The following is a 15,149-nucleotide window of genomic DNA, read 5'->3' as shown; positions in this document are numbered from 1 at the left end:
AGCTGATTTTTGCCCTGTTTGCACGGGCCAGTGATCGGGAACAATCCCACATTTAGCATTTATCACCTCTCCACAGGAGAGGTGATAAATGTATGATTGCTGGGTACCCCACCACTGGTACCTCCACCGATCTTTAAAATGGGGGTCCCAAACCCCTCACTGCTCGTTTGGAGTAAGGTTTTTGAATGGAGCGGCGGTCACGCCTGTGCGCTGCTGCTTCATTCACCGTCTATGGGGCAGAGTGTGGCGCTCGGCTGTTTCAGTCGACGCTGTAGACATTTGAATAGAGCAGCAGCGCACATGCGCAACCGCTGCTCCATTCAAGATCCTCCTTACTGTGATCGTGCTGTTGGGACCCCCCTGCGGTCATACATTTATCACCTATCCTATGGATAGGTGATAAATGTTAGTTGTGGGAAAACCCATTAAAGATTGATAGATCAAGATAACGTAAATGAATCTGGCCATACACACTCATTAGCTGTCATCTGACAGCTATTTCACCCTACTCCACCATAAAGGTGCCCGCGGAACCGAGCGTGCATGTTTATTTCATTAGGGAGAGGCGAATAAGACACGATCAGACTCCTCTGGCAGCGATTCAACTACTGCAGGGAATGCGGATCGGCATGTCGACATATGGGTTGACATACAACATGCTGCATCCTTCTTTTTCCCGATATCGGACATTGGCAGGCCCCCATATACAGGAGATCAAAATTGGTGAGAGGACCAAATAGACTCAACTCCATCTCATGTTATTGCCCTAGGCTGGCTGCTATACACCCTTCCTAGATAGATGATGCAGCAACACAATTCTCCCTCGTGTTCCGGACTCCAGGCTGATATCTCCTGCACTGATATATTGTAATAAACTGCAGCTGTGTGCAACTACGACAAGGTCAGGACAGGTTTTCATCTATTGATAGAACGCAAGCAGAGATATTGAAAACAGTGATAAATTGATATACAAAGTATATTAAAAAGACTGGACGACGACTCTAAGGGTATGTTCACACGGCCTATTTTCAGCTGTTTTTCAGGCCGTAAACGCCCCGAAAAACGTCTGAAAATACGGGGGCTGAACGCCTCCAAACATCTGCCCATTGATTTCAATGGGAAAAACGTCATTCCGTTCTCACGGGGTGTTCTTTACGTGGCTGTTTTTAAGTACGGTGCATAAAAAAACGCCCCGTAAAAAAGAAGTGCATGTCACTTCTTGAGCCGTTTTTGGAGCAGTTTTTCATTGGATCAATAGGAAAACAGCTCCAATTACGGCCGTAAAAATACGCATCAAAAAACACTTGATGCATGAAAAACGGCTGTAAATCTGAGGCTGTTTTCCCTTGAAAACAGCGCCATATTTTACAGCCCGTTTTTGTTCAGCGTGTGAACATGGCCTAAGTCAGGGACCTGCTGCTGAGGAATCAGTCATAGACTAACATAATATTTTCAATCCGCAGGAGGAATTGTGGGACATCTCACAGCATCACAAGCAGACGTTAACGGCACGCACTTGAGACATGGCTTCTTCCTCGCCACTAACAGCAACGTGACGTTATCTTTCTTAATTTACGACCCAAGTAACTTCTTTAAGTCGGCTGCGTTCACATACAAATGGACATTTGATGACGGGTTTGTCAATATAGAATAACAGTTATAATTTTGCCTGTGCCCAGAAATAAGGCCTCATGAACACGGAGCCTGTATGACTTCGTACTATGGATCCGTAGACACCGTATGGTGCCTATGTAGAACACCATCTTATGAGGTATACCTCCGTAATACTGAATGGGTTGTGTAGGTTGGGGGCTGATTTTTTATACAGATGATCTATCCACAGGTCATTAGTATACAATCGGTGGGGATCCGACACCCGGACCCCGCACCGATCAGCTGTACCGGCCTCCTCCCGGTGCCGGAAACTATGCAGGGATCGTTGCCGGAAGCAGAAGGCTCCGACCACTGTATAGCCTCAGTACTGCAGCTCTGCTCCTATTCACTTTGTCGGAGCCTTCAGCCTCCAGTACCAACCACTGCATAGCTTCCAGCACCCAGAGGAGGCCGGTACAGCTGAACGGTGCGGGGTCCGGGTGTCGGACCCTCACCGATCATATATTGATGACCTGTGGATAGATCATCAGTATAAAAAACAGCCTCCAACCTGGACAACCCCTCCATTTTTTTCCATATGATATCGGAGGCATTTAACCTATGGAGACACATTATGGGCCCATAGACTGCCATAGGTGCTGGATTACAGCTTATTTTAACTATGAACTGCCTTGAGTAATACAAGACTAATCATTAATCAGACCACAAATAATAAAAGTGGACGTGATGGAGATTCCTCTTGAAACATTCCTCTTTTTAATAGGATGTGTACCTGCACACGCTGCCAATGTCCAAACAATGCTGACAGTTTTAGACTGTGTAGGGGATACGCTCTATTGAGAAATGAAATGGTAACACCCAGTCGTCAATTCATTCCCACATTTCCAGGAGGAATAACAGAGGAACAACACAATGTAGAGTTGTGAAAAAGATGCTCCTGAATTGTTATTTTATGTGCAGTACAAGTATTTAGTAAAACAGACATATCAGGAGAGGTGGCTGCTTCTCTTTACATTATTTAAGATGAGCAGCTGTGGGGGGGGGGGGGTCTGTGAGAAGAGTGACAGGACGGTGGCACTTTGTTAAGCATTGTGCCCCTTTAGGAGCCTCACACACGAGCGTGTTTGGTCCGTGATATAAGGGCCGTACGTCGGCCGCATTTCCCGAACCGAACACACTGCAGGAAGCCTAGTTATGTATGACGCTAGGAGTCCCTGCCTCGCTGCGGGACAACTGTCCCCTACTGTAATCATGTTTTCAGTACGGGACAGTAGTTCCACGGAGAGGCAGGGACTCCTAGCATCGTACATAACTAGGCTCCCTGCAGTGTGTTCGGTCCGAGAAATGCGGCCAGCGTACGGACCTTATATCACGGACCAACCACGCTCGTGTGTGAGGCTCTTTAATTTAATTAGAGATGTCTGTATCTCTGCGTTGTGTTGCCGTCTCGTTCATTTAAATCAGTGGCACCGTAATACACCCGCAGGTCCATCCTTATAACAATTGCTAGGGGTCCTAATGACAAGTCAGAACATAGTAAAGGTGAACATATGTGTCGCTATTCATTTGATATTGATTCAAGAATATGTTGTCGTAGTTGTCTTATCAAATATAGCATGTAATAGGGCCTGTTTGACATGTCACAAGTTTTGATCGGTGGGAGTCTCAATGCTCGGACCCGCACCGATCAAAACTTGTGACGTCACTATGATCGCTAAAACAAAGCGACAGGAGCGCTTCCTTTCTGCTCAGCTTTTCTCTGAAAGCCGAGCAGGTGGTGCACGGACTCATAGGCTGGGTTCACACACCCTATTTACGGACGTAATTCGGGCGTTTTAACCTCGAATTACGTCTGAAAATACGGCTCCAATGCACCGGCAAACATCTGCCCATTCATTTGAATGGGCTTTACGATGTTCTGTGCCGACGGTCATTTTTTTTACGCACCGCTGTCAAAAGACGGCGCGGAAAAAAGACGCCCACTTCTTGGGACGTAATTGGAGCCGTTTTCCATTGACTCCATAGAAAAACTGCTCCAATTACGTCCGTAATGGACGCTGCGAAAAACGCCTTCACATGCCATTACGTCTGAAATTCCGGAGCTGTTTTCTCCTGAAAACAGCTCCGTAATTTCAGGCGTATCGGATGTGTACGTGTGAACATACCCATAGACTTTCTATTGAGCCCGTACACAAATTGCTTGGCTTTCCCAGAAAAGCTGATTAGAGATGAAGTGGCTCAGTGCTCGGACCCCCACTGATCAAAACTTCTGACGTGTCACTATGACCTGTCAGAAGTTTTTTGGACATTTAGTTATACTTCAAGGGGTTGCCCACTCAGAACAACCATAGTCCATGTGTCATAGAAGGACATGTAGGAACTCAAGCCCACAATCTATTAGCCAGATTGAAAAGTCACTGCAAAGAATGACCCTCACTCTAGAGAACTCTGTGCAACCAGGTATTGCATAATTACCCGTTAATGTGGACGCTTCCGGCAGCTTCCTAATTACCGGGATTTCCAGCAGTTCAGTTTACACTCGGGGGAGCTGCCTATGGAAAGTGGCTGTGGCACTATATATAAGTTGCTTTGTCAAGTACTGCAGCACAGCCTGTGAAAGCACAGCAAATGGGGGGGTAAGATGCAGTACCAGACAAAACCACATGGGATTAGAGCAGAATTGTGTCATGTACGACCGTGATGGGCTGAGGAGCCAAAGTGAACATGCGGCCCTTTCGTTTTGCTGATTCTAGAACGAAGGGTCTCATGGGTTGGATCACCCACTGTTGGCTGATAGTAAGCCCATATGGCCTATGGCATGTAGTTAATATATATAATAAGTCTATGATTTTTTTTATAGGCCTACAGTTTTAACAACTGATCCTTTTATTCATCGCAACTATACTACACCTGGAAGTTTCAAAGTTTTCTTCCAAGTTACTGCTCATCTGTATGATGTCAAATATCAAAGACATTCTGGGAAAAAAACAGGAAACTTTACAGCCATGTTGACTTTACAAGGTACAAGTGGAATATATTTTATTTGTATTCTTTTCCATTAAACGGTAGCCAATCTAAACAAGCTGAGCAGCAGTGTAGAGCATGGTGAAGCCTAAGGGTATGTTCACACGCAGTGTTTTCAGATGTAATGGAGGCGTTTTACGTCTCGAATTACGCCTGAAAAAACGGCTCCATTACGCCTACAAACATCTGCCCATTGCTTTCCATGGGTTATACGGTGTTCTGTTCCCACGAGGTGTAATTTTACACGTCGCTGTCAAAAGACGGCGCATAAAAAGACGCCCGCGAAAAAGAAGTGCATGTCACTTCTTGGGACGTTTTTGGAGACGTTTTTCATTGACTCCATTGAAAAACAGCTGCAATAACGTCCGTAAAATACGGCGCGAAAAACGCGAGTTGTTACAAAAACGTCTGAAAATCAGGAGCTGTTTTCGCCTGAAAACAGCTCTGTATTTTCAGAAGTTTTTGGTCACTGTGTGTGAACATACACTAAGGCTTCATGCACACGACAGTATTTTCATCTATCCCGAAATACTGTTAGTAAATACGTATCAGTAGGCATCCTTATATCACTCGTACATACGGAAGGGTGTCCGTAAATACGTTCCGTATTGCATCCGTACTCCATCCGTATATACGGATCCGTACAAAAAGAGGAAGGTTGCAAATTATGTCATCATCATGTTGCCTAGCAATGCTCCTGTAAATACGGACGGTTTACGGATGCAGATCAGTAGTCGTCCGTATTTACGGAAGCTCCCATAGACTATGGGAGAGTCCTTCACGTAATTACGGACAAGAATAGGACAGGTTCTATAATTTTTTCAGCACTGACTCCCATCAATAAAAATACTGAAAGGTGTCCGTGGCCAATAGAAATGAATGGGTCCGTAATTACTGATGAAAAATACTGTCGTGTGTATGGGGCCTAATACAGCGATATTGGGAAAATACCTAAACTTCCTTTAAATGGTGAGGATTTTAATCTAAAATTATGTCCCCTGTACTATTACTACTAAAGATTTTGTTTAAAAAAAATACATGCAAAACTGCACCGTGTGAACAGGGCGTTTTGTTAAAGAAACTGCATCAAAACTGCGTGTGTGTGATTCAGGTCCTAATGCTGGTGCTCTTATCCTACTGTTTCTACTAAGGCCACGCTACTGTCATCCTACAGGAAGGCCTGTTATGCACTAAAATATCACACAGTAAAATTACTTTAATCTTATTAACCTTGTTAGACCTTATGTGTGCCAGATTATCAAATATTCTAGATTATTGGACTTTTTGGTGGAAGATTATTCTCATTTCTGGACTATCGGATGCTGGAATAAAATCATTTTTCTGTATATAGTTCTTGTTGAATATTATCAGGAAAGTTTCACAGAGTTATTTTATTTTTTGTTTCCAGATGTTATAAGTCGTATCACCATAGCTGGCCCTAGAGAGACCACCACCACCGGGCAGAAAGTCAATATGTCTCTGCATATCTTTGGAAGGTAAGTTGTAAAATCACCAGGAGGGTGTATAAATTCTGCGTACAGAGGCTTCGTACTATGACTCCATTCTGTGGCTATTGTTAGTACACTATCGGTTACATGTCGTCCCCCCCACCAGATGGGCTAAATACATCAACAGCACATACAGTATCTCTCTCCTGTCCTGATAGTTTGCTACATTGTATCAGCGCAGTTAAAATGTATCTGTCTTGTGTCCAGACTGTTTAGAACATAATTGATTTCCTAGACTGGATAAAGTTATAGCAAACCCTCAGGGAGAAATATTAGGTCAATACAGGTTTTCAACCTCTGGATGGAGACAAGAATGTTCTTGTTCACTGACAACAAGCAGATATTTTGGAAATGGTGAGGAACACAAACTATATTGCAGAACTTCCATTAAATAATATTGTACCTAACTTTTCAGGTAACTATTTAGAATAAGCTGTGATGTGTGTACATGAGTAATAACGCTATTTCTGGCCATTATATGACTTGTATTCTGCATTCTTTTTTAGCAGTTTTCCCTTCTACAGGCTCTATCTCTAATTCTCAGTTTTCTCTGAGCTAGTGGGCGGAGCCTAACTGCTATCATGTCTTCTATACACAGCACACACATAGAAACAGCAGCAGCAGCAACAACTTGGAGGAAATTATACAGCAGTAATGAGCAGTGTAGCTGTGAATCCACCACTGGGGTGAGATATATTAGGGTATGTTCACACGCAGTGTTTTCTGGTGTATTTTGCGCCTCGAAAAATGCCTGAAAAAAACGGAAGCTGAACGCCTACAAACATCTGCCCATTGAAATCAATGAGAAAAACAGCATTTAGTTCATACTGTTTTAAAAAACGGAGCGTAAAAAGACGCTCCGTAATAAGGGCCTGTTCACACGGGAGTATTTTGACGAGCTTTTCGGAGCTGAATCCGCTCCGCAAAACTCGTCAAAAACTGGCCGAAAATGCCTCCCATTGATTTCAATGGGAGGCGAGGACGGTTTTCTCTTGCGAGCGGTAAAACCGCCTTGCGGGAGAGAGAAGGGACATGCCCTGTCTTTGCGCGTTTACGCCTCCTGCCTCCCATTGACATCAATGGGAGGTAGAGAGAGCGTATTTCACTGAGTTTTTTGCCCGTAGCACTCAATGGCCGCGGGCGAAAACCTATGCGAAAATCGCGGCAAACGCCGTCCAGGAAGGACAAAATCTGCCTCAAAATCCCAAACTTTGAGGCAGAATTTTTCTCCTGCAAAAAACTCAGTGTGAACGAGAAGTGCATGTCACTTGAGGCATTTTTTGGAGCCAATTTTCCATTGAACACCTTGAAAAACGCCTCAAAAGAAGCCTGAAAAGAATCTCCAAATTAAAAGAAGCTTCATTCTCAGCTTTAAAACCACCTGAAAATCAGAGGCTGTTTTCTCTGAAATCAGCTCCGTAATTTAAGAAGTTTTTGAGTTTGCGTGTTAACATACCCTAAGGGTAAACTACCGAAAAACGGCTGAAAAATTGGAAGCAGAACGCCTCCAAACATCTGCCCATTGATTTCAATGGGAAAAACGGCCACGAAAAAGAAGTGCAGGTCACTTCTTGGGACATTTTTTAATCCGTTTTTTATAGACTCTATTGAAAACAGCTCCAAAAACGACCGCGAAAAACGCGAGTTGCTCAAAAAACTTCTGAAAATCAAAAGCTGTTTTCCCTTGAAAACAGCTCCATATCGGTGCTCCTCACTCGGCTGAAGACGACTCAGATAGAACTTCGATGTGAACTTTCTTCAGCCTGACAGGGAGCTCCGACCACAGCCGAAGATGCAGAATGCTCAGCTGAGCGCTTCTGCACCTTCATTTAGAATAGGCCATCAATATAAAATGCCTGGAGAACCCCTTTAAGAGGCGCTCGTTTCTTAATAAATTAGGCGCATCTCTTGCCATCCGTGCGCCATAAAATTAAATCTATGTCACCTAGTGTAGATTTACAATCCAATTTACGCCAGTTTTCTGGCGTAAATTATCGTAAGTTTATAGGGACCCCTTTCACTAAACCCCACCCACGTATTGAAGAGTCCTGGAGACGTCATAACAATCGAGAATGTCTAATAATTCCCCCTGTCTGTCCGTGTTTCTGGAGGTTCTCAGATCTGGAGATATTTGAGATTTAGTAGTGGACATGAGGGCAGGCATTTCTCAAGACTTCCTACCAGTCATCCCATTCCAGAACACTACAGTCAACCTCTAACCAGCCTGAAATGGCTGATAACAGGGAGCAATAGATTATTTTAAGCTACACAGCAAATAGACATAGGATATGTTTATGGAACACATAGCAATACTTGTTAAAGAGACTCTGTCACCACATTATAAGTGCCCTATCTCCTACATAATCTGATCGGCGCTGTAATGTAAATTACAGCAGTGTTTCTTATTTAGAAAACGGTCATTTTTTATGGAGTTACGACCTATTTTAGCTTTATGCTAATGACTTTCTTAATAGACAACTGGGCGTGTTTTTACCTTTTGACCAAGTGGGCGTTGTACAGAGGAGTGTCTGACTCTGACCAATCAGTGACCAATCATACACTTCTCTCCATTCATTTACTCAGCACATAGTGATCTTGCGAGATCATGATGTGCTGTCACTTACTCACACATTAACGATACTGAAGTGCCTTGAGAGTGAATAGACATCACCTCCAGCCAGGACGCAATGTTTATTTACAATCCTGACACTTCGGTAACATCGCGTCCTGGCTGGAGGTGATGTCTATTCACTCTCAAGGCACTTCAGTAACGTTAATGTGTGAGTAAGTGATAGCACATCATGATCTCGCTAGATCATTATGTGCTGAGTAAATGAATGGAGAGAAGTGTATGACGCTGATTGGTCACTGATTGGTCAGAGTCAGACACTCCTCTGTACTATTAGCATAAATTTAAAATAGGTCATAACTCCGTCAAAATTGATCGTTTTTTCGAAATATAAACCACTGCTGTGATCTACATTACAGCGCCGATCACATTATGTAGGAGATAGGGCACTTATAATCTGGTGACAGAGCCTCTTTAACGATCGACCATAAATAAAGTAAGACATGGCGACACAAAGTTGCCCAAGAGTTTTGGTAAAATGGCATTACTACGACTTGTGTTGCGATTTCAATCATTTCATTGTGACTCCGCGTCACCGTACAGCCCCAGTCTTATTCAGTGCATGACATATTATGACAATTAATGCATTGACTTATTTAGTAAGATTATAAAACATATATGGTTCCGGGATATTTTTCTCCGATAGCTGCCAGTCTGAGGGACATACTTTGCCCTATTAACGTATAAAATCCAGCTTTGCTTTATGTCACATGCCCATGGCCTGATAGATGACAGAAGAGGAAGAAGTAAAGGGCATATAAGGAATGGGTGGCTTGTCATACTTCCACATGAGGTTTGCTGACTCGGGTCTTGTGATATACTCACCCTTATATATCACTACAACAAAAAGAACTGTGCTGGTGTCTGAATAATGGCGGAAGCACCTGTATATAAGGGAGGGCTCAAACAGGGTGCTCTAGCCCTTTTTTCCATTGTTAGATGTTTATTTATTTTCAAAGGGGTTTTCCAGGATTTTTATATTGATGGCCTATCCTTAGCATAAGTCATCAATATCCGATTGGTGGGGGTCTGACTCATGGCACCCCCACCTATCAGCTGACTGAAGAGGCCTCTTCACAGTTTACCAGGCACAGCGTCGTTCACTTTCATAGCGGCTGTGTCTAGGATTCCAGTACCGGTATCATTCAAGTAAATGGTGGCGGTCTGCAAAGCACTGCAATCCCAAGTACAGCCACTACGAAATTGTACGGCGCTGTTCCTGGTAAACTGTGAAGAGGCCTCTTCAGTCAGATGATCAGTGGGGGTGCAAGAGTCGGACCCCCGATGATCTGATAATAATGACCTATCCTGAGGAGAGTCCACCAGCCCAATTCTTTGTTCCCATGGGAGATAAGCCGCTGCCTGGGGTGTCTGGTAGCGGCTTATTCCCCTCTCCTCCGCCGAGCATGCATGTAAATGTCAAAGAAGTATTGTTTTCTAATGCCGGCCATACACTAGACCCAAAAAGGCTGATTTAGACCGTCTTCTGTTACACCTGTTTGTGGACCGAAGGGCAGATATCTGTGGAAAAGTCCATCAGATTTTTTCTGTTCCGGGCAGCTGTTTTGTCATGTAACCCGCACTGTGACTATCCGAATCCTACAGCGTCTTCTGTATGGACCAGAAGTCACTGTTACTATGCGAGCCTATCAGGGCAAAGATAAAACATTTTACCGGAGTGCTACTTTAATAAATATATTAGGGAATAGCTTAAATTGTAATGCAGTGTTGAACTAAGATTCCTTCAGGCCTCCAGAGGAAATTATTCTGAGTACCAGTCATCCATTAGTACAGAACATGTGCACGACCACTTTTGATTGTATTGTAACTTGTACACTCAGGACATATCATCAATAAGGCATAAAATGTTATTTGTAAATCTTCTAATAAGAAAAAGACACATGGGGCAAAAAATTTACTCCAAAGTCACCTCCAATAGGCTTGTCTTCTACTGGACCTTTGGAGCCCATTTTTGTGGCAAACTGTGGGTCCACCGGAGGGTCTTTTGGTGCTCAGGTGGGCTCGTCTGACCCTGTAGGAATTCCATAATACAGATGTCTAGGAATGCAGGAAGCAAAAATGAGAACAATTCTAAATTGGCTGCATCTTTATAGGGTTAAGCACTGTGTAAGAAGTTTCCCTTAACTAAAGGGAACTGATATTTAAGCAATTCTTCAGTAAGTTCTGGTAGGTTCACTAAACTTGAACTTACATTTTACATCTTACAGAATTCTAGATGGCACCACTGATTTGTAAGGTTTTAAAAATGTATGAAGAAGATTTAAGGAGATGTGACGGAGATTAAACGAATGACATGATCCTTCTTCTTCTTTCAGTCCCCCTTTGACAATCTGCTGGCTAATCAAGTCTGACTGTGTTTCTTTGGATGGAGAAGAGTGCCACCCACTGGTGATAAATGGCACTACCTGCATAATAAGATATCAATTCAGATCGGCCGGGAGTTATTGCTTGAGTGTAAAAGCCCAGAATGGAGTCAGCAAGCTGTTAGGACATCAGAGCATCTCTGTTACTTCTACAGGTAATAACACAACTTTAATCAATGAATTTACTTATGTGCTTGTCTCTTATAGGAAGAACTCGTATTCCCCATGTAATAACAATTCTGTCCCATATATGGAACCCCCAGCGATCATACATTTATCACCTATTATTTACTTCCCTTATTTTTGTGCATTTTTGGCTCCTCTTGATGTGACGGAACGTCTAAGGCCCCATGCACCCGACCGTAAAAAATCTCCGTAATTGCGGACCGTAACACGTCCGCAATTACCGACCCATTCAGTTCTATTGGCCACGGACACCTTTTCGTATCGCTACGGATAGGTGTTCATGCAGTAGAACTGTTTAGGGAATTATGGAGCATGTCCTAGTTTTCGTATTTTACGGGCTGTGCTCCCATACTTTGTATGGGAGAAAGGGCCGAAAATGCGTTCATTTTTTTCATACTTTTCTAGGAGGAATAATAGAGGTCACAGGTCCTCTTTAAGCCGGACATAAAGAAAAGATATCTCCATTACTGCCCGTGTCTCCAGTGTGAAGTGTCCTATGGCTTGAGAGCATCTGCAGAACTGTACCTGTAGCCTGCAGGTGCCATATATTTAGTGGAAAGGAAAGGATCGGATGCCATCCTGAGAGATACCAGCTTTTGGAAAAGCTTTCCTGATTAGCATCCGATCCTGTCCTTACATTTCTGTCTCATGCATGGAGTCCTAATATGTCCATGTGAACGGAGCCTAACTTTCATAGACATCAAAGACTTGTCTGTTGTAACTCCATGCTTTGTTCTTGCAGGTGTGCACCCCGTCTGGTTTGTGCTCCCATGTTGTGCTTTCATTGCCATCGCTATTGGCTTCATCTTCTATACTTTATTCAGAGCCGGCAGCCACAGTCCTCATCAGAAATCATTGGTGGAGGTATGTTACTGGCTCTTTATTAGCTGCCACATTAGGCCCCATTCACATCACATTTTTGGCCTACATTTAACGCATTAAAAAAAACAAAACTCTCATGTCTCTTTTTATGATGTATACGTTAAACGGATGCCATAATAGCCTGTGGATGACGGATGCCACTGTTTGTCCCATCCGTCACCGATAGGCTATTATGGTATCCATTTAAAGTGTACCTAACGTATTTCTATTTAAAAGCTCGTGATGTATACATTTAACCCCTTAAAGGGAACCTTTCACTAGCCCCTACATGTGCAGCTGAGTGCACCATGTAATAGGCACTGCTGAGCAGACCTTCTGTCACTTTAAACTATGTTTCTAGCCTGCTCCGTTTTTTAGATATCTGTGCCGTTATATATTTGACGCCCGATATGTAAATGACCCCCTGTACTGGAAAGTGCAAGGGGGAGTGACACTGTCCAATCAGAATGTAAATTCTTCTCCTCTTCTGTTCCGTAGGATCGCTGTCGAAGCTGTGCGCATGCGCGCGCACGCTCTCCTTCTTTCTCCAGCTCTTGTCAGACAGTGAGGAAAAACTGTGTGATCTCGCGAGGGAGATCACACAGCACAAGCCGCTCTGACACTGTTAGTAGCTGATTGGAGAGTGTCAGAGCGCTAAGTATCACGCCACCCCTGCCCTTTCCAAGAAATGAAACGCCCCATTGACAGTACAGGGGGTCATTTATATATCGGGCGCAAAATATAACGGCACCGATATCTAAAAAACGGGGCGAGGCTAGAAAAATAGTTTAAAGTGACACAGCAGTGCCTATTGCATGGTGTGCTCAGCTGCACAATGTATGTGCTAGTGAAGGGTTCTCTTTAAGGCTGGATTCACACGAGTGTTGCGTTTTTGCGCGCGCAAACAACGCGGCGTTTTGCGCGCGCAAAAACCATTTGACAGCTGCGTGTGTCATCCGTGTCTGATGCGCGGCTGCGTGATTTTCGCGCAGCCGGCATCATAGAGATGAGGCTTGTCGACACCCGTCACTGTCCAAGGTGCTGAAAGAGCTAACTCTTTCAGCACCCTCGACAGTGAATGCCGTGAAAAAAAGAAAAAGTTCGTACTTACCGAGAACTTCCCGGCCGTTGCCTTGGTGACGCGTCCTTGGTGACGCGCCTCTCGACATCGGGCCCCACCTCCCTGGATGACGCGCCAGTCTATGTGACCGCTGCAGGCTGTGCTTGGCCTGAATTGTCATCCCGGGAGGTCAGACTGGAGGAAGATGCCGGGAGTTAGCGGTAAGTCAGAACTTCTTTTTTTTTTTACAGGTTCATGTTTATTGGGATCGGAAGTCACTGTCCAGGGTGCTGAAACAGTTTAACTCTTTCTGCACCATGGACAGTGACTATCTCCTGACGTCGCGTACCGATAATTTTTTTTCCGGGTTCGGCCAAATCGAGTTCAGCCGAACCCGGTGAAGTTTGGTTCGCTTGTCCGGCTTCGCTAATCGCAAAGACACTCAGTTTGGATGTTCGGAAACAGAAAAGCACGTGGTGCTTTTCTGTTTACATTCATCCTTTTGACAGCTGTTGCGCAAACACGCAGTTCGCACGGAAGTGCTTCCGTGCGACATGCGTGGTTTTCACGCACCCATTGACTTCAATGGGTGCGTGATGCGTTGAAAACGCTGAATCAACGGACATGTCGTGAGTTTTTTGCAACGGAGCAACGCTGCGCAAAAAACGCTGCCATGTCTGCACGGCCCCATTGACTAATATAGCTACGGGCAACGCACGTGAAAATCACGCGCGTTGCACGCGCGTATTTTACGTTCGTCTGAATAAGCCCTAACAACCAGGCCTATTTGGGTCTTAATTACCAAGCTTTCTTTTTTTTTTTCTCATCTTCGCATTCCAAGAGTTAGAACTTTTTTATTTTTCCGTCTACATAGCCGTATGAGGGCTTTTTTTTTAATGGCGCCATTTTTGGGTGCATTTATTATATTGATTAACTTTAATTAACTTTTTTTTGGGGGGGGGGATTAAAAAAAACTGCTATTTCAGCATTGTTTTCTGCTTTTTAAATTAACGCCGTTCACTATGCGGCATAAATAACATGTTACCTTTATTCTATGGGTCGGTACGATTACATCGATACCACATATGTATCGTTTTTTTACGTTCTACGTTTGCACAATAAAAAACCTATTAAACAAAAAGAATACATTTTTGCATCACCGCATTCCAAGAGCCGTAACTTTATTATTTTTCTGTTGATATCGCCATATGAGGCCTTGTTTTGTGCCGGAGGAGTTGTAGTTTGGGGCTGAAGGTTTCTTCAATCTTAGCCGTTGCAGTGGGAGCCCGGCTATCAGTCACAGCGGCGCTCCCGCGGTGATCATGTGGACACAGCTTCTGTGCTCACGCGATCACCATCACTACATGCACGTCCGAATGCGGGAATTTGGCCCTTCCCATGACGTGCATGTATGTAAAAATGCGGGAAGGGGTTAACAGATAGATGCCTGTGCTGTATGGCATACATTGGTATACATCACCCAAAGACTCCCATTGCAGGATCCCATTTTATGAAATCACGTAGTCCACTACACTATTCCATACCTTAAAAAAAACTAAGTTATACCGATGCATACCAGCCTGACAGTGGCCAAAAGGACACTCTTATGGCCTCTGTCGGGCTAATGGAACCGTATGGACAAGTTACCGTGTACTTTAGGAGCGTTCCTGGTGTACTTGCTAACCGTAGGAAAAAAACGTGATGTGAACAAAGCCTTAAGGTCCTTTTACACGGGCCAGTGATCGGACAAACGCTCGTTCATCGACTGATTGTATCGTTTATGCAGTACGAAATATTATAGCTGTCGGCAGCACATCTCCTTGTGTAAACAGGTAACATGCTGCCGACATCATGGAGATGTATGGGGACGAGCGATCGTAGCG

At 44.0% G+C, this 15,149-nt stretch overlaps 1 protein-coding gene across 2 annotated transcripts in view; it reads left to right on the top strand.

The window, feature by feature from the left end:
- Positions 1 to 15,149, top strand: part of TMEM130 (transmembrane protein 130) — a 39,921-nt gene that overhangs the window by 11,603 nt on the left and 13,169 nt on the right. For both annotated transcript variants that reach the window (XM_075830267.1, XM_075830266.1), the window contains exons 3-7: positions 1,464 to 1,635; positions 4,475 to 4,635; positions 6,047 to 6,134; positions 11,112 to 11,314; positions 12,088 to 12,209. In XM_075830267.1, coding sequence (XP_075686382.1) covers positions 1,464 to 1,635; positions 4,475 to 4,635; positions 6,047 to 6,134; positions 11,112 to 11,314; positions 12,088 to 12,209 — 746 coding nt within the window. The remainder of the gene's footprint in view (positions 1 to 1,463; positions 1,636 to 4,474; positions 4,636 to 6,046; positions 6,135 to 11,111; positions 11,315 to 12,087; positions 12,210 to 15,149) is intronic.

Source organism: Rhinoderma darwinii, chromosome 6 (genome assembly GCF_050947455.1).
Source record: "Rhinoderma darwinii isolate aRhiDar2 chromosome 6, aRhiDar2.hap1, whole genome shotgun sequence".
Lineage (NCBI taxonomy): Eukaryota > Metazoa > Chordata > Amphibia > Anura > Rhinodermatidae > Rhinoderma > Rhinoderma darwinii.
This window is presented reverse-complemented; position numbering and strand designations above follow the sequence as displayed.